General features: G+C 42.6%; 2 protein-coding genes across 2 annotated transcripts in view; one reads left to right on the top strand and one right to left on the bottom strand.

Annotated features, from left to right (window-relative positions):
* macrod2 (mono-ADP ribosylhydrolase 2) overlaps window positions 1-19,755 on the top strand; it is a 245,342-nt gene that overhangs the window by 54,329 nt on the left and 171,258 nt on the right. The gene's annotated exons all lie outside the window — the stretch shown is intronic.
* flrt3 (fibronectin leucine rich transmembrane 3) lies at window positions 15,118-19,547 on the bottom strand. The gene is made up of 2 exons (XM_071534928.1): window positions 19,358-19,547; window positions 15,118-18,243 (listed from the first exon to the last, which is right to left on the bottom strand). Exon 2 carries the CDS (start codon window positions 18,199-18,201, stop codon window positions 16,249-16,251), a length of 1,953 nt encoding a protein of 650 aa, XP_071391029.1. The 5' UTR covers window positions 18,202-18,243; window positions 19,358-19,547; the 3' UTR covers window positions 15,118-16,248.

Raw genomic sequence — 19,755 nt, 5'->3', positions numbered from 1 at the left:
GGTTTAATGAAATGAAAATAGTAACCAACATAGACTATAAAAGGTATGACCTTGTTTATACATGTTGGGGAAGTAGGAAATCTTTGATGGCCGCTTTCTCTAAATAAGGAAATCCCTTTACACCAAACTACTACTATTTCTTAAACATAATAGTTAGTAATTTACAGAAGCTTCCTTGATGTGCTTTAGTATATTCACTTCATGAGCTATTTTATCTAAAATTTGATGGAAAAATGTATGAAATCATTTTGAACCCACATACTATATATCAACAAATAATTATTTGAGGTTGGTGTTCTAGTCTCTAATGAGTAAAAGCAGAACTACAGTAAATTCTACTGTACATGTGCCAGCAGGCCTAGATACTTCAACTTTTCTTCTTTTCAGCACACAAAGTTCTTCACAGATGTCGACACAAGACATTCTTGTCCATCCTCATAATCCCCTGTTGATGTTTGCTGGTATTTTAGACATTCTTGTCTTGTTTCACATCTTATTGCCAAATCCTCTTTTGGATTTTATCCATATGAAGAATTCTTGAGATCTTGTCAAATATGAAAAGCAAGCTCTATTCATTTAGGTTACTTATGGCCCTGAACACCAACTAAGAAGCTGATCACTAGCCACGCAACCTCTAAAGAAATGGTTTTCATGCCAGATTTTTTTGTCTTGGAGAGATTGGCACCAGCCTCCTGTTAATTCTTGTTAGTAATGCTTGTGCAATGCGTGATGAAACCATAACTCTCAAAACTGCATGCAAGAAATTCCCATATCGTCCCAGTCCTAGAGAGAACACCTGTAAAGTTTTGCCTTGGATCCTGTCTTCCTCATCTCTCTCCAGCTGGCCTAGATGCTCTATCTGGGGCCAGACACCCCTAGTCTCCTGTTGGCAGGGGCTTCTTGCCTCCTTCACGAGAACACACTCAGAATCTGAAAGTCCTCAGGCTCAAGGCTTATGGGGTTTCACTTGCATTTTGGCCCACCTCTTCATCAACCCCATTACAACTCAAAATAGACTCCATAATTCATCCCAGCCAATCCAACAAGAATGTAAATAAAGAACAAAAGTTGCCTGTTCTACACATATCAGAGGGCCTCTTAGGGACTGGAGCTTTCTTAAAACTGATCCTGCTGCAGGCCTGACCCTGGCCATTTCTCTACGCTCCATTTTCTAAAGCAACAGTACAGGGCAGTGCGCCACGGTCCCTGCTCCGCCCTTATCTCACATTGGCAGACACTTGGTCTCCCTATAGTCTGGATATCCGTCTGAGCCTGAGCTCCTTTGGCCTGGCCGTTACTCTCTCATCTGCACGGCCATCTCCTCCTCCAATGCCCCTCAAACTAATTGACTTTAATTTGTCTTTTTTGCCCTCCTACAGTGTAGTGTACCTTCTGAATTCGTCAGTCGTAGCAAGTGTCAATTAAAAAGGCATCACCCAATAAAATTTGTGAGCAACTGATGTTAATTAATATCAGAGGTTTATGGTGCGTGGTACAGGTCCCGGCATGGCCCTTAGCACTTGATAACCATTTAGCCATGCAGTTTGAGTGCCATTTTGGAGGCTGAGACTAATGAAGCTTGTCGGCTAAAATGAAGCCAGACTGTGAAATGGCCTCATCAGGTACATTATCTTAACACAATCAGAGCATTAGCACCTTCATTTGGTCACAGTCTCACTACCCTCACTTGAATGGCATCAAAATCAAAGGACACAAAATTAATAATGAGATTATAAAGAATGCCTAATAGAAATTTTGATAAAACGGATTAATGCAAAAATGTAATCTGTGCTGAGCACTGATTGCCTGAAAAGTAACCAGCTACTGATTGCTGGTTATTGGCGCTGTTGGTAATAGATGTTTATTTTGTAGTGCACTACTTTCATTTTCATAAATGAATAAATAAAAGTTACTTATTACTTGCTTTCAACTTCCAGTTCAGTGACTGAAGTTGAAAATCAGTTGGTTAATGTCATTTTCTTGATATGGTTGGCTGTAGCAAAATATAAAAAAATAGTCTCTTTCATTTAACTTAATAATAGTAATAATCAACAATAGCTTACCAATAAGCTACAATTCTAACTCCCAGTAGATACTCCACTGATGCCTAATGGGCCAGTTTGCCCTGTAGAAAAGTAGTCAGAATGAGGATGTGCATGTAATTTTCATTTGTTCTGCTCTTTCAAAAAGAGTAGAGATACGAGATGGCTGATCCAATATTATAATACCCCTTTGATATCCCTTAAACTTTAACTTAAAAAATCATATTAGCTCTTCATGAAGCAATTCATAATAGAACTATAATCACTAAAAAAATTACAAACATAGCATAATACATGGATTGTAGTTACAGTTACTGCTCAAAATTGACCATGCTGTAAATTGGAAGGACTTGATAAGGAAGTCATTTAGAGAATTCTCTCTAGTGCTTCTATCACTTGCCTTGCACCAATTTGTGATGAACTACATCTTACCAAAGCTGTCGCTGAAAACTTGTACAACAGCCTGTTTTTAAAGCCTGAAAACATCATTTTTCACTTTATGTCAGGAACACAGCCTTTAAATGCTATACTGATACTGACCCATTCATACTTCAATCACAAGACAACACACTGCTCACAAGTACAAAAACACACAGAGCACTTTTGGAATAGTCTGCTTGTGTAGCAAGTAATCAGAAACAGTCTCTGTAAGTGAGCCTGAGCTCCAAGTCCCACCACTTATTTTCCACAGATGCTGCCCCACCCTGTCCCACATTACCCCTCAATGCCCCACCATGCCATGCTCCTCTGCTCAGCACCCAGTGCTGGTCCGGTTCATCAGCTCCGCATTACCAGCTTCACCTCTTGGGGACAATGGCCCCATCTCAGGTGCACAGGCAACATCATTGTCAATACAATGTCTATACCTGGATGCCACACACTGTATCTAGGCCCACCACTGGAGCTGCAGTACACAATAGCATTTGCCAACTTGCTATTTTGTTTTTGTTGCTCCAAGACAAGACTAATTGTAGTACTGTAGTATTGTAGTATTGTAGCTTGCGATGAGTTGCAGTTTTCAGCCCAAGTATTTCGAATGGATGCTTGGCATGAATGGATATGCGGGTTAGCAATTTCATTGAAGAATCAATGATTACGGGTTTTGTGATTCATACTAATTTATGATTTAGAAATTATCATCTTAGATTAATTCGTTTTTGCTTTGATAAAGTGCCGCTAATGCTCTAATTGCTGGCCAACGGCCATTTTCTCAGGAACAGAATTTAGTTCAGAATACCAAAGCATGTAGGTATTTCCAAAGATTGAAAAGGCCAGACTTTACACTAGCTTGGCTTCATGTTTTCTAATATCCAGGGAGACTGTTGATTCAGTCGACCTGTCTCATTTCTCAGCCACTTTAGGAACAATCTCAAGGTTGTGTTTCAAAGGTACATCTGTATTTTGTAGTGCAAATCAACTGACATTGAATATGCAGTATGTTTCCCATTATTTGCAATTTAAAAAGGAGATCTTACAGCAGCTTTTGTTAGTAGTTCCTTTCCAGTTCGGCTACAAATTTCTATTCAAGGGTCCAAGTAGTATTCACAATATTCAACAGTATATGTAGGTCCTATCGACAGCCTGTCCTTTATTTGCTGCTGTGTTTGCATTGGTTCCATGTTGTTCCCTCTATCTGCTGGCTTCCATGTCTATTCTCAACCTTTAACATCTGTTGTCATCCTCTCACCCCAGCTGAGTGTGTCCTCACTTGCGTGTTTCACTTAAAAAAAAACAACAACCTCTTCACACAGACAGAGACACACACACACACACACACACACACACACACACACACACTCTCTTGGTAGGTAGCTCACAGTCTCTCTCCTTGTGAGGTAGTCAGGAAGGGAGGCTGCACACAGTTGTGGCAGTAAATTGTCACTCTATTAACAGTCAGAGCTTCCTCTATCCATCTTTCTTTCTTTCTTTCTTTCTTTCTTTCTTTCTTTCTTATCTCTCTCTCTCTCTCTCTTTTCTCTCTCTCTCTCTCTCTCTCTCTCTCTCTCTCTCTCTATTCCTCTCCCTCTCCCTCTCCCTCTCCCTCGCTGTCTAGGTTAAGATACCACTATTGCCATGTGCTGGTAGTGTGAAAGCAGCCCACTTGTTCAGTTGTAGATTCCAGCACTTGAGACTTGGAACAAAAGATGAACTTGCCATAGACAGTCATCCATGTCTCCATGAGCAGCTAAGAGAGGAACCTTCATCCTGTTATTTGTTATAGAAATTGCTAATTGCTTAATGAAAGGCATTCAGTGAAGTCAATTCTCTTGGTAGAGTGTCATATCAATGCTTGAGCCATTTGTTCTGCTGATTGGCAGACACAGGCAATACTGCCTTGTGCCCTGCAACATTGATGTATTTTTCTGTTATTAATGTAAAGTCTAAATTGTATTGCACTTGCAACTTCTGTATATTTCAATCTAAGATAGTGAGTGTCTTATTTCCGGTACTCATTGTGCTTGAAAGAAAAATAACATTGGCAAAGGCAAGCATACTGCTGATGGAGAGAGAAGTCATGCAAGTGGGTTGCAAAAGAACATAATATAAGAGAGCAATGTGTATAATACTGCCCATTTGTCCTTATGTAGGTCTTGCACTACCTTTTAACACAATATGTGAGGTCTTATTGACCTTATACGCTGTGTGTCCATATGTACTGTGAAACTTTTGTAATTCCTCTGTATTTCACTGCCCTGGTGTCGCCAAGACAAATTCCTCTGCATTTATTGCACTTACCGATTAAGCGGATTCTCATTTTGACTCTGAAATGCAATTTTCTCATCTGGACATGGTCACGCTGTTCACCTTCACAGTGTTTAGTATTCCAGTTGGATATGATCTAGCATGGACGAGCCGGCCCACACTGAGTTTCACTGCCAACTTGTGCAGTCAGCCACTCTGCCCCACTCCAGGGTATGAAACAATGGCGATCAGCTTCCCCATTAAAGGTTTCAATTAATCATCCTCAAAGAAGATTTGCATTTCTCAAGGATTTCCTCAGTTGGTGTAAATGTAAGACCAACTTTATATTCAAATCGCACTTGGTGTGAAATGTGAGCTGAAATGGTCATTGGAATGACAAATTCACAAAGCAAAGAATCCAATGCTGATAATACATCTTCTACGCTCTGTCAAATGCACATTAAAACTGCTGAAATTAACTGCACCTCAGGACAAGACCAGGAGTCAGGGAAATTAGTAGGCAATCTAAGCAAACCGCCTGCTTGTACATTTTTAGCCTGTAATAGAAGAGTCTCAAACGTAAGTAAACATTTGGTTTTATTGTACTCATTAAAAATTCATAACATTGACCAGAGTCAACTGAGGCCACGTGTGTCTCTGTTTCTGGCCTTTCGGGTCAGTTCTGTGGTAACAGACGGAGGCTTTGTGTGGTTAGGGAGTTGGCAGGTGACCCCAGAAGGAGCACCTGTCCAAAAGTGGACCTGCTGCTCACTGTGTTAGGCCTTTGGGTGGGTTTGGCATTAAACCCACTGTCACGTCCCCCTCTCCTCACCTCCCCCTCACCCCAGCCCTAAGACATACATAACCTGCCAGATCCACTCTGTCATCGCGGGATTAATTAAAATGCTACACAGCAAAGGCACTAGATCCCTTAGGGGCTGCGATGCATACATGAATGACACACACACGTGCGACTGCCCACACACACACATACACACACATAGTCCTGTCTGACCTAGTGCCAGGGTTGTGTTTGGTCACCTCAGGGGACATATAACCAAATGATCACCTCCAGTGATGGATGGACAGATCTCACCTCAGCATCCCTTTTTTTTTGTTATTTTATGTGTTATCCAATAATGGACTGGCCATACTTATAATGTGAGGTATTACTTATGCCTGACTAAGTGAATTTGCCCAAAACCATGACCATCTGGCTCATGTTGATGATTTGCATTTGAATTTGCATAGTTTTTCTGGCAGTGACAGCCAAGTCGTCAGAAGTTCCAAATTACCTTCTCTCATTGTTGTGTCTAATTCATGCCTCTCCCATAAGGCACACTATTCATTTGAAGGGATTCAAATAAATTGTGAAGAAAAGGGGTCACTTATTTCTCCTGGACCCTAGTGATGTCCTGGCAGAGGGACAATAGAGGTGAGGGATACTAAATGAATTCTGTTGTGCTGTGCGCTATCCCTGGCTATCAACATAATTTGATTAGTGACCTGGTAACTATGAATGTGTGGGACCTCTTCATTCAAGTCCATTGGGTCTCCTGGGGCGAGGTTCCATGTTACAGGGCTCAGCCCCCTTCCATTGCAGCCCTGCCCTCGTGTCATGTATGCACACAACCGGGCGGCAGGGTGATTAATGACCAAACTCGTGGTGCCATTGTCAACTTCTGGTGACTCTACACAAAAGCCAACCCCCTTGTCGCATTAGCACCAGTCTGGGAACACTTGGCTGTAATGCGTGTGTATGCTGCTAGCCCGCGACACAGGAAATAGGCTTTAGACAGACATATTCTACATATGTGTGTCTAAAACTGAGCATTGTCCTAGTAAAGAAACACATATAGCTATAAATTGAATTGTTTTCATTATTTCACTTTTGTTTATCATTTCAGGTGCAAGAGTATCTGTCAAACTATAAACTTGCTCTCATTCCAGTTGGCCTCTGTACCACATGGAAACGCTTTGCAATCAAGTCATCTGCTCAGCAGGCATCTCCTGGCATCTCCTGATTTCATTAGCACACTATTGCCATCAATGCACGTCTTATTCGTCAGTTATCTCCCTAGCTAATAATAATCCAGCATATTATTAGAAAATGAAGAATGGGCCTGCCAGCATTCCCAGCAGTGTTTTCTGAAACTGAGAACTTTTTTTCTTTTGCCTGAGTTTTTGTTTAAATGAAATGTCTGCATATTTAAGGAGATGAATAATTAGTAGCCTTAAAGCTTCTGGTAATATTAAATTTTCATCTCACTCCTGAAGATTTTTAATTTGTAAGGTGCTCACAATCTTCGGTTTATCAGTTGAAAATAGGAACAGTCTCTCACAAGTGAAAAGAATTATCTCATGGATATCATTTAGTAGGTGTGATTATCATACTCTGATCAACAGCTGACAAACTGAGATCGCATGTATGCTGTCTATTTTCCTAACTTCAACATTAAGTCCCATAGCTCTCTACCTTATCTGCAGTATGATGCCGTTTTCACCAAAGCTATCACCTTTTAATAAGAATTGCTGTTAATGACATCTGTGGCTGGGGTGTAACCTTTAGCACTCCAACCTGGTTGCCACATGCCTCACTCTAACAACTCCGAGCACAGCCGGGATGTCTTTCAAAATCCCCCAAGACATCCATATTTATTTCACCGATTAACTTCACTGTGGAGGCTTTCATGGAGTCCATAAACCCAAAAAAGTGCAGAGATGTGTGCTGGAATCTGACAACTCTGTATATGGCTGACAGGTACTCTAACAGGTGTCAGCAGTCTGCCCCACCTGGCTGTCAAGAGACTGTATAGTTTTGCTGCTTGTACACACTGCGAGCAAAACTTGGCTGATAGTTTGCTCTATTCTGGCCGATTATGGGCGATTGTGTTCTCTTTTGGTATTGCCTTTTGTAACGTCACACGGTTTTGAGTTAAGCTAGTAAATGCTAATTAGATACCATTAATCGATTAATAAACAGAAAAAAGAGTTTAAAAAAAAGGAAACCATCTACCATCGACCGCAACGATGGATGCAGCCGCTCTCCAAGCATTGTTTTTGAGACATTTATTGCTGTGAACAACTTTTATTTTCAAATAAAAGTTGTAGAGAACTGGGAAGCTATGAATGGCTGTAATAATGTAAAGTGCGGAAATCTGATTGGCTGTTGACAGCCGACAAGCTTGTTGAACATCCACACCACACATCAGCCGAGTTTCCCTGGTCGCTCAGAAATTAATGGACTTCCGGAGACTTGTTAGTCGTGTTGCTTGCAGTGTGGACACACGGTTATGCTCAAGTGTATTGTTTTATTCAGTGATTTATTTAACTGCTTCAGAACGTTGGTCAGAACAAAGAGATATTATTAAGATCTCCAGAATAAATAGAAAGTTAGATATGGTAGCATGGCCAGATGTTCGTTTAAGCTGTCTGAGTGTCATAGTGTCCATAGACACACGCATCACCCTGCCAACTTGAGCAGGTTTTAAGCAGCTGCGAGCTTAGGATTACAGTGGCTTAGATCCTTTGACCTCACCCTTCCTCCGACCCAGTGAATCATTCGATTGAAATACATTCAGCGGACTTTTATTCAAAAAGAAAAGAATTGCTGCTTATCCCCCTCCCTCCCTCCCTCCCTCCCTCCCTGCTTCCCTCCCACCCCCATCCTTTCCTTCCTTTGGATTCTCAAATTCCTCTAAATGAAAAATGATTCTCTTTCTTGGTATTTTGTACAACAGACGGTCCCATTTTGCTCCCCCCGCTCAAACTGGAGGAAATGAGTTGTGGGAGCAGATTCCTCTCACACAGAGATCTCAGTAATCGTGCGGCTGCGTGTCACCAGCGCGCCACAGTGACAGCAGCTTTTAATTAATCCCACATCCCACCACCCTGCCCTGCCCATTGGTGGCTTCTCCCCCAAACTTACCCCTCTTCATTTTCTCTGTGTTTGTGTGTGTGTGTGTGTGTGTGTGTGTGTGTGTGTGTGTGTCTGTGTGTGTGCGTTGTGCATGTGGCATATCTCTAAGTGCAGTCTCTCAACCCACTTCAGCGTTGTGTGCCTAGCTTGTATAGTTACAGGCTGACACCGCTGTCACTTTTCCACACTTCTGAGAGCGGGAGATAGCCAGCTAACTGCATTCACGTGTTTAAACCCTCTGATGTAAGCTCCACCAACTCTGTCTCCAAGAGTTTGGCAACTCTGTGTGAAGCTCTCTGAGTACAGCAACTCCACATGAAATGTTAATAACCCTTTGTGGTGGCTGAGCATGTTGGTCAGGGATGCTATCACTTTGCTGCGCTGCAGTGATCTTATGCCGAGATGCCTGGGATCCTGTGCTTGAGGGCTGGGAAATAATGAGAGGCCTTGAAGTGTCTGGCCTGATGAATGGTGACAGATTGTATTTACAGTGGTAAAAGGTGCTGACACTGCTGAATTCTTCACCTCCTGCAGAAGTCCCAGAGTATGGCTACCCTTGGACTACGGTGTATATGCTGAGGTGTGGAGGAGCTCCAGTCTGAGTGAGTGAGGGCCATGTTGGACCTCTCTGGAGAGATGGACTGAGGTCTTGCCTGAAGGTCAGGCTGTCAAAAGGGTAATGTCAGACCTGCTGAGGCAGAGTTCTGCCCTGCATAGTCTTCATCCTCGAGACATCATGGGAAAAAACAATGTCAGACTCAGGAGCAGGAGGATCGAAACCTCAGCCTGTAATTGATATAATTTATATCGGCCTTCCTGTTACATCAATGTTATTTACTGACCTGGCTTGAGGCAGTGCTGTTTGATGGTCAGCAAGGAATGTTTCCTGTCATTACTGATGAGCTGATTACTCCAGGTTGCTGCGTTTTTCTGTGTTTTTCCCCTGAAAAGCAAAGTGAATAAGACAGCTGCAGATGAACACTGCGGATTCCGACCTTGGCTCGCTATTCAGTATGAGTTGGCCGTAGCAAGCATTAGGTTAGCAAAGTGGGCTAAACTTGCATGCGATTAGGCTGTCAACATCTGAAAATAATGAGCTGCAGACAGAACCACATTGGCATGCTAATACTGTACTGACATTTAAAGCTGGCTTAACACAAATGAGAGAAGAGAACAGATCGAAGAGGAGCTCTGGTCTCCCACTGCAGAGCTGCAGATCTGCAGGGGGTAATGGACAAGTTGGACCCCTCAGAACCTTTAGGAATGAAATAATTATTCCCCTGCATCAGACTTCATGGACAAATGGGGCTGAGGGTCGATTAAGTTCTGAGGGGGACGTGGTGTTGATCTCATAAAGGGCATCAGGAGATGTATGGCCTCTTACAAGATCATTTAAACCACTTAATGGAGGACAGGAATTAATGGCTGCCATAGAGCAGAGTCAATTATATAGATATTTTCATAACGTATTGTGTATAATTCATAGTGTAATGGCACAGACACCGATCAGCCCCCCTGCTTTTGTTTTTGTTATGGCCTATTTTAAATTAGATTATTGACTCTGTATTTTGGGGTATAGAGTAAGTCACTGTCCTCACATGGTGATATAGATGCGTTGTCATTGTGTGCCATTGCAGGGTGGCACAGGCTTGATGGCAGTGGCTCTTGTTAATTTGTATTAATGTCAGGTAATTTAGAGTTGCGATGGATGTATGTGCACGCTCTGTGCTCTCAGGCAAAAAATTGGATTCATTAAGAAGACGGAGGAGCTGGTTAGGTTTTTGGGCCCCATGGTTTCAGGTCACTGAGTAATGTGAAGAGATGGAGAGGGTCCTGGCCTGCAGGATGGGGGCTGGTCAGAGATAGAGGGGAGAGGACAACACCCCCGCACGGGAGCACATCACTCACTCTGACACATCTCCCACCGGACATGCTGCGTTCACCCCTCCTCTCTTTTACAGCTAGAACAGACCGTGCTCGCGACTGGGGGAGGCAAAGTCACAAGATGATCTCGGGACAGTTGTGCGAGGAAGGGAGGTGATGGCTGCGGGTTATTCTGCTCGCGTGCGTATCAATGAGTGCAATTGTCCTTTTGTGTCACTAAGATGTGTGAAGCATGTGCTGGATCCTCACGTTCATCCCACTGCGTCTCTCTCTCTCTCTCTCTCTCTCCCTGTCTCTCAATCATACACATACTGTACACACACACACACACAAACACACTCACGCACACTCGCACTCATACTTGCACATGTGAAAGCACAAATAAACCCAAACACATACCCTCTTACACACCACACACATACACAAGCATGCTCACACACGCAGGCATTCGCTTGGGTTAGCATGAGGCTTTGATTGTCAAATGCAGTCTGAAATGAGTGATGCTGTGGTCTCTCATTTTAAGATGCCCTGGGAATCGAAAACGTCCCGTGGTTTTTGCTTGAGCCTTTGGCTGTTGGTTTTCCTAAGTCACTGTCTCATTGTCAGTCGCAGGAACAGGTAAGTGTAATTGCTTGAGGTCTCTTGTTTGTGGTGACGATGTTGAGGGGCCCTCCCTAATCTCTCCCAAGCACAAACACTTACATAAACACAAACTCACACATACATATTTTCATTCAGACCACACACACACACACACACACACACACACACAAAAGCGTGTTTGCATTAATTTTAACATATATAGGCCAAAAGATGCGCACAGAAAACTATAAATACGCTTTGTGTATTTTTGCTGTGCATATTTTACTGTGCACAACCTTTGGCCTATATATGTATTTGCTTTATTTTTGGTGGAACACACCTTTTAAGCCTTGTGCGCAGTGTACATTGTTTGTTTTTTGCTGATTCATTTAAACATGAAACAGCACACTCAACATTTTTATGTAAAGAGCAGAGAGACAAACATCAGAGGCTCAGGTGTGTGTGAGTGAATCAAAAGGACCTGACATACTGTCTCAGAAATGCATCATATCAGAGCATCAACAATCTCTCTCTCTCTCTCTCTCTCTCTCTCTCTCTCTCTCTCTCTCTCTCTCTCTCTCTCTCTCTCTCTCTCTCTCTCTCTCTCTCTGTTTGTCTTATACATACACACACATACGTGCAAACTTTCTAACGTTGGCAGGAGTACAGGCATTGTGGGAGGCCCTGAGCCTTGGCTTGGCTTCTGACCTCAGCACCACTCAGCATTTAGAAGCCATTAAATAAGAGGCCTGTTTGATGTGCAAGATGTGTGCGACAGGATACAAGGGAGAGGGAAAAACAAGCGCCTCATCAAGAGAAGGCTTTTATTTTGGTTTTGAAAGTAGGGTTGTTTGTTGGCATACTGGTCTAAATAAACACTGAAATATTTGCAGATGAAGACCAGGCTCTTTTTTAGAATGGTTTATCAACAAGGGGCTTTTTATTCTCTACTTAATTCTTCCTAAGGAAAACAGTCATGCTTAGCTTTTATAGCACATCCCTTTTCCCCGTTCTTACTATTACGTACTATAGACTATTTTACTTTGCCTGAACATTAATAATTCCATAATGCCGCCATATTGCTGCAATTATTTGTATTCAGTCGCCCTTTTGTCAAAACCAAGCCGCTTCTCTCATTTTGTTACTTTTTATGAAGGCACACTAGCCTAGTATGCCTAATCAGGTTGATAAACCATTTCACTGATAATTCACATAGGAAGAACAAAAAGTCAAATGGGCCCTCTCTGTATCAACTCAGGCTGAGCCTAATGCTTTTTATGGTTCAGAAGGCAATTAAGCCATTAGCTAAACATCTAACCTTTTCTTCCTTGTGTTTCTCCCCACATTTTCTGGCGTCTCTGATAACAATGCCCTCTAATGAATGCCAGGGGCGCTCTCTTGAGCAGAGCATCCTTACCATGGACAGGTTGCTTATTGGGAGTCCCTGATGGCCAGGGAAGTTTTGCTGGCTCAGAAATGCATCCATTTTTCACCTCTTAAGATCCTTGAACTGAGTCCGACCTGACCTTGCTGACCTCTAATCAGTCATAGGGTCACATGGCCTTTGCTTTATCGATCCCCCTAATGGTGCTGATGGAGAGGGACCATGGTCAGCTACTGGTCATGATGAGGTCATGCAGGGGAGCTTTGATACTGGCATCTATAGGAATGCAAATGTGACTGGCTGCCTGACCAGTACATTACAATAGGAATAACAGCAGCCGGGGGCAGACAGTGCAGCTGCCCCCATTAGTTTTAATCACTGGGCTACATAAAAGACAAACGTAATTAGGCTGTATGTGTGTCACATAGGAGAAAAATGCATGTGGCATCTTGTGTTGTTTGATGACTTGTCTGACCTCAGTGAGAACATGTGAGTGATTAAGGAATTGTTTAAAGGGAGAGATAGGTCAAGGGTCATGTGAGATGAGTGAGGTCACACAGGGTCATCAACAGTCTGGTTCATCAATTTTGCTTCATACTTGGGTTACCCAAAATGTGACTAAAAGCTGCTCTGTTTAATGTATTATGCTCAGTTAGAGTCAGTCATTTATTTTCTCTTAGGAATCTGACCAATTCACAACAACAATAGTGTGCTCCTTTCACCAGATTGAGCTAAACTGTAATTCATCACGCAGGTGATAGAATATTTGAGTGTGGCTTACTCATTCTCAGGGCTCTTAAGTGATCACAATACTTCGTCACTACAAGACCAGGCGGGTAATTTACTTAAACCACAAAGCCCATCAATAACTCATAGTTTGGAGAGCAGAAGGTAGCTTAAAAGGTTGCTGTCATAGCTAATGAAATTGCAGTGATCTCATTGGTGCACTGTTTTTGGAGTCTTTCTGGCCCAAAAATAACCTTTGAGTGATTGAAGAAGGTTCTTGCAATCACTAAACATATGGACCTGTGCTCAGGCAATAGAGCCGGTCTCAATTTTTCAACAATTCTACAGCCACCTCATTCATCAGAGTGAGGAGTTGATGCAATGAAACTAGATGAGATCTTTGCATACAAATTTTCAGCTAGGCTGATACTAGTGATGAGAAAGCTATAAGGGTTTTTTGAGCAGTTTAACTTACTAAAAGAATGAACATTAGTTTCAAATTATGTTGCTTTTTCTTTTTTGGGTCTGTAGAACCACCATCGAAAGTGTTATTATTGACATCTCTGAACAGGATACTCTACTCAAACAAAACTAAATGAAGGATAATAAAAGAAGAATGAACAACGTTCCAAGGTTTTATCACTTCACTTTCTTTTTTCTCCAAGATTTCTAACTCACACAAGATTAGATCAAAGCTGAACAGTCCAAAAACTGTTCAAACTGTAAAATATTGACAGCATTCATATGGAAACTATTACTATTCTCTATTCTAAAAGCAGGCCGTCTGTTTACTTTAATTTCAAGTTAATCTGATATATTTAGTGTACAGGGCAGCGCTAGTGTATACTTAAGGTTTGGATCACTTGTGCAGCTTTTAGCGGCTCCCCTTACTGTAATTAAAGCTTTCACTGTGTTAAGAGCTTGTGGGTGTGTGAGTGTGGGTATGTGATATGTTTTTGTGATGCATGTGCTTATGTGCTTTTGTGTAAGAGTGTGGTCACTGCCAGTGTCTTGTGAGTATGTTAGCTTATATGAGATATTCTGTTTATTTCCAGTTGTAAAATGGTCTAATAAGCTAGATTTGAGTGTTTTTGCATGTGTACCTATTTGTGGGCCTGAGTGAGCAGCAATCAGGTTATTAAGTGTGTTGCCTGGAGCAGTGTATATAATGTACTTCGTCCTCTGCAGGGACTGGCATCCCCAGCAGGGTCTGCCTGTACCACCCTCCATATGGTGGCTCGTCATTAGTTTTCTGTTGCCCTGGTGCCTGGGAGGCTCATCAAACCCTAGAGTCCAATCTCTCCACAGGCCTAATTCTACTCTACTGTGATATTTCCCTCTCTGGCCAATCGGATAAGTCACACATGGCTTCACCACACGAAAGAACAACAGCAGCCTGAAGCAGATGTTGCTCTGTGGACTGCCCATGGAGTGGAAAACTGGGTTTCAAGAACAGTATCCAAGTTATTGTTAAAGAGTTCACTATGTCTTGGAACGGGAGGCACATTTTTATGGCTATGAGCTAAGACCTCAGAGTTCATATCGTTGCAAAAGATGAAACTGTAGTAGGCTATGTTTTTCATCTCCAAGCATTTTTAGATGGTGGGTCTAGGCAATAATTTGAGATTTGAATGAATAAAACAGGTCCCTTACAGCCCACTTTTTTACTCCAGGGCGGTTCTCATTTGTACAAAGATAGCAGAAGTCTCCTGAGTAGATAAAAAATATAACTGAGCAATCACAGCAAAGCATGATGGGATAATAGTAGAAAAAATGTTAGTCCTAAATATTATTTTGAGTGGGGTTTGTTGTATTTGAGATAAGAGGAAACAATTTGTTATTTTTATCCACTTTTATTCTGTAATATGACCAATATTTTTCATATTCAAGTGTGTATGAAAAAAAGTCACTGGTTTCTTAAAAAGCTAAATACAATAAGCATTGGATCAAGGCACATACAAGACTGGCCAAAGGGCATACAATGCACTTTGGTTTTCAATTGTAAAGAACAATTAACTTCAAATTGTGGCAACATAAAATTGTGTTCAATTGGAAAATAATACAAAATAATACTCATAACAAGGAATTGCTGACACTGTGGTATTCTAATGAAAGCCAACATGTTTTGCGCTGTCTTTTTTTGGCCTGGTGTCTAGAATGACGTATGGTACATGGTACTAAAGAATGCCACCATTGTAGTTTGGCCATTGTTGGCTTATACAAATAGAGATAGTGGGGGGTCCTCTGTGTCAGCCTGTCCACTCTACTTATATTTGAGGAGCAGAGAGCTCCTAATGGTCGATGTGCTTTATCCGCCCTGTGCTGTGGCCCACAAGCCCATCAGAAACACAGGAACCCTGCTTGGGTTGCTGTGCTGTGTTTCTTCTTCTTGCAAACAGAAAAGAAAGAATTCACACACTGAAAGCAGAGAAATGGCACCTCATCTCTAGTTGTTTCTACTCAATACCAGGTGAATACCAGAGCAAGCTTCTTGGTCTCTGGTACATGGAGACAGCTGCTGCCTGCTCATCCTTAAAGAGGGCAACATGCCTGCTTTGCCTATTAATTGATCAGCTGTGCCTTAGTTTACGTCATGTAATTTTTTTGCCTTTTTGTTTTTCTGACAGCCACAAAGTTAAAAGAATGACCTGTGCTTTATACTACAAGGTTTTCTAAAGTCTGATTGTTCAACACAGCAATGAAAACCCACTTTCACAGTTGACAAGTCATCATATCTCAGTAGAACACAGAGTTTCTTTTAGTTGGTCGATAACCTTAAGCAAAGGAAATACAGTACAAATTACTACAAATCCCTAAAATATAGAATTGCAGTTAGTTACAACACCCACTGATGGTTCAGTGATAGCCTGCAATTGGAACGTTCTTCCTCTTCATAAAATGTCCTTAAATATAAATTATATGGCAAATGTACAGAACATTGCTTCCTTAGTCTTATAGATCCAGTGTTTTGTAAAAGTCTAGCCACTCTTTTCAAGTCACGCACTCATCATGAATGTCCATGCGCAATATCATGAATGGGAATGGTCTGAATCTGGTATTCCACTGTCTCTGTAGCTCCTGTTGTTAATACTGTTCTCACTATGTGGGCTTTTGTACAAACTCAGGCCATTAGGTGGGAAAATTGTGTGTATCACAAACTCCTCCTTGGACACAGGCAGGTGATTTATGGGTATCATTTGAAAAGAAGTCTCTCGGATTTCTAGGATGGAGTTGTCCTTCTTGGTGCCAGCCTCAGCATAGTCATCCTTCCTCCGACGACCTTTGTTGTAGGTGCAGTTCCTGGAAAAAAGGGAACCATTCCTGTGGACATACCAGCACACCAGCGCCAACATGATTATTGCCAAAAGAGCCACAGCCCCTCCAATGATAGCAGCCAAAGGCAGACTGGAATTTTTGTAAGGCTCTTTCTCCTGCTCTCTGTTCAAAGTCGTAGTGGGGTTGTATGATTTGTGAGAGCCAGTCTCTGTCTCTATGCAAACGGGTGTCTCGTCTGACAGGTAAATGTTGCTGGTCTCCATGGGAACCATGCATATCCTATAGGAAGACTCTGGCTCCAGTGCAGTGAGCAGGTACTCCGTCTTCTCCCCCTGCACGATGGTCTCAGTGATGGAGCCAAAGGCAGGACTGTGCCCCAGCTTTAGCCAGCTGAGCCGCAGGGCAGTCATGGGCTGTGACACCCTCCAAGATATGTGCACTGTATCTGCACTACTTGACTTCACACTGATGGTGATGATCTTTCTGCCTGACGACGTGGTAGTGCTATGGTAGTTCTTACCTATGTCAGGCCCTTTCACCACAGGCCTTTTAGTCACAAATGAGGGCCACTGGGGCTGAGAGGGGGATAAAGTGTTGGAGACTGTGCTTGTCTCATACGTGGGGCCAAAGTCTGTATCTGTGCAGTCAAACATGTCTGTAGATAGGTCTTTAATAGCCATGCCTTTGACCTTATCAGGACCCTGGCACATCAAGCCACGTACATTCACCTTAGTAGGCAGCGACCGCAGCCAGTCGCGCACCCATTTCATCCGGCAAGTGCATTGCCAGGGGTTGTTGCGTAGCAGGAGCTGTGTGAGATTGTCCAGATCTTCAAACACACCTTGTGGGAGGCTGCTCAGGTTGTTACCAGACAGGTCCAGGCGATACAGCTGCCTGAGGAAGGCAAAAGCCCCAGGCGGAACGCGATTAATGTGATTATCCTGTAGCTGTAGCTTCTCCAAACTGGTGCCTGGCAGGTTGGCTGGCGGCGATGTCAGTGAGTTCCTCACTAGTGAAAGCTCAGTCAGGTTGATCAGGTTGATGAAAGCCATCTCCCCAATCCCACGGTTGTTGAGTAGGTTACCATCCAGGACTAGTCGCTTCAGGTTGATAAGATCTTGCAGCGACTGCTCTGAGATGGAGGAGATGCGGTTGTCATCAAAGCGCAGCTCCTCAATGGTCATGGGTAGGCCTGAAGGGATGGTGCTGAGGTGGTTCCTGGAGAGAAAAAGCAGTCTGAGGTGGTTACTGTCCCTGAAGGCCCCCTCCTCTATGCTGACCGCTGATACAGAGTTATCATCCAGGTGCAGTTCCTCAATGTAGGGAATTTGGCCTAAAGAGGCATGGGTGATCATCCGAATGTTGTTCTCCTGAAGGTGGAGCTCTTTGACCCCCAGAGGAAGGTTAGTGGGGAACTCATCCAGGTTGTTGCAGTATAGATAGATCTTCTCCACACTGGAGAGCCTGCGGAGCTCTGTAGGTATGCCTGAACTCTTAATACGGTTATTTTGCAGAAAGAGCACTGTAGCATCCAGGGGTATACCAGTAGGGATGGAAGTCAGGCCACGGTCATTACAGTAGATGAAGGTCCCATCACAGCGGCAGAGTGAGGGACAGGAGGCAGAGGTCACCAGGGGGTTAGCAAGACCCAGCAGCAGCCCGACCCTGATGAGGAAGAGGATAAAGGCCTTGCATTGACGCACCATCTTGAAGCTGTGTTGTCTGGCAGTCTAATCACTCAAGAGCCCCTGGGGAGGAGACACAAGGGTACATTTAATGCACAAGGCCTTTAAAGGAGAGCCAAATTCCTGTTCTCATAATTGCTGTTTGTTTGAAAACGCTGCCTGCAGCACTTTCTAGATTAAATAACTGCTGAAAGAATCAACTTGAATCCCTCCTATTAAATTGATATAAATTGATTATTAGGATTGCCAGACATTGAAAATAAAGTGAAACAATTTTAAGCTAAAACTGCTTGTTCTAGAACTGTCTTAACATCATCTACAGGAAAACAGATATTCCCTAGGATTACAAGTTTAGAAAGTAACCTGCATGTATAAGTAGAACTACTTTTTTCATTTCTTTCTTGTTGATAAGAAATACTTCAACTTGCGAGCTGTGTGAATTGAATCCCTGTGCTTGGGCTTTTGGCCCTGGCTTGCGAAATGTAATAGCATTCCCTAGTTGTTTTACACGTTTCTGTATCTCAAGGCTGCCTTTCATTGCTACAGACCATGAGGGTGAACAAAGTCAGGCTTTGTTGATGAACTGTTGTGGAACCGACATACTCTTAAGTCCTGTTAGATCATTGCCCATGTATATCTCTATTCAAATTCTCAGGTTTAACTGGCCTCTTACTAGGTGGGGAAGAAATGTCTCTCTTTACAGAAAAGAAATGAGATAAAATTCTTTAGCAAATTAAGATCTGAGCAGAACAGGTTTTCTGAGGGATTCTGTGCATTTTAGTTAAACTCCTGGTTGCAGTAATTTGCACACTCAAAGCAATAGATGAAAGTTGTGAGCTCCATTTATCCCTACACAGCACTACCTTATTGATCTTGACCATGACTGTGGAATGTTAAAAAAGTGTGCATCTTTTGAATTTTGTGTCGTGGCACCTATCCCTACTTCATGCCTTGAAATGAACAAAAGCAGAGAAGGTGCAAAGCAGAAGGTGCCAACTGGTTTCCTGTCTCTTTTTTCCCTGACTATTGAAGTGTAGTTCCCTTTTAATTAGGCTAATACTGATTTATTGCTTTAATTATGCATTCCTGCCATGACCTCTCTTCCTGCACGTCTCATTAGAAATTGTGGTTTGGTCAGTGAAGCGGAAAGAGGCATAGCCATCCATATTTGTCATACCTGATTTATAAGATGCGGTAAATCCTTTCCAGCCACCAAAAATCCAATCAAGATTTCCTCTTGAATTTGCTCTTATCCTCTTTTAAGAGTAAAGTTTGTCCGAGGGGTTTTTCTGGTGATATCCTGACCTGGTCAGTGTTTGCTGAGCTGATCCTTGTTTGGACGATGACCTCCTCTGTGTTGTCAGGGGCTCATGCTTTCAATGCCTTTACCATGGCAGATAAGCCTGTAGAAAAAGCATCTCCACTCACTGACAAAGCATGCAATCTCAGGGAATATTAAAAATCCTGATGGGTGTGGAAATCGTTGAGCTTAACAGCCGTAACCCCAAATTAGATTTTTTTTGTGTTTTATAGTGATCCGTGTGTAAGAAGGGGTTAGCTGTAGCGAAGGCTCCT

Source organism: Centroberyx affinis, unplaced genomic scaffold, assembly GCF_046629955.1.
Source record: "Centroberyx affinis isolate AG114_WGS23_722 - 3 ecotype Tasmania unplaced genomic scaffold, CSIRO-AGI_Caff_v1 ptg000171l_1, whole genome shotgun sequence".
Classification (NCBI taxonomy): Eukaryota; Metazoa; Chordata; class Actinopteri; order Beryciformes; family Berycidae; genus Centroberyx; species Centroberyx affinis.
The sequence above is the reverse complement of the archived record's forward strand: the minus strand, read 5'-3'. Positions and strand labels throughout refer to the sequence as shown.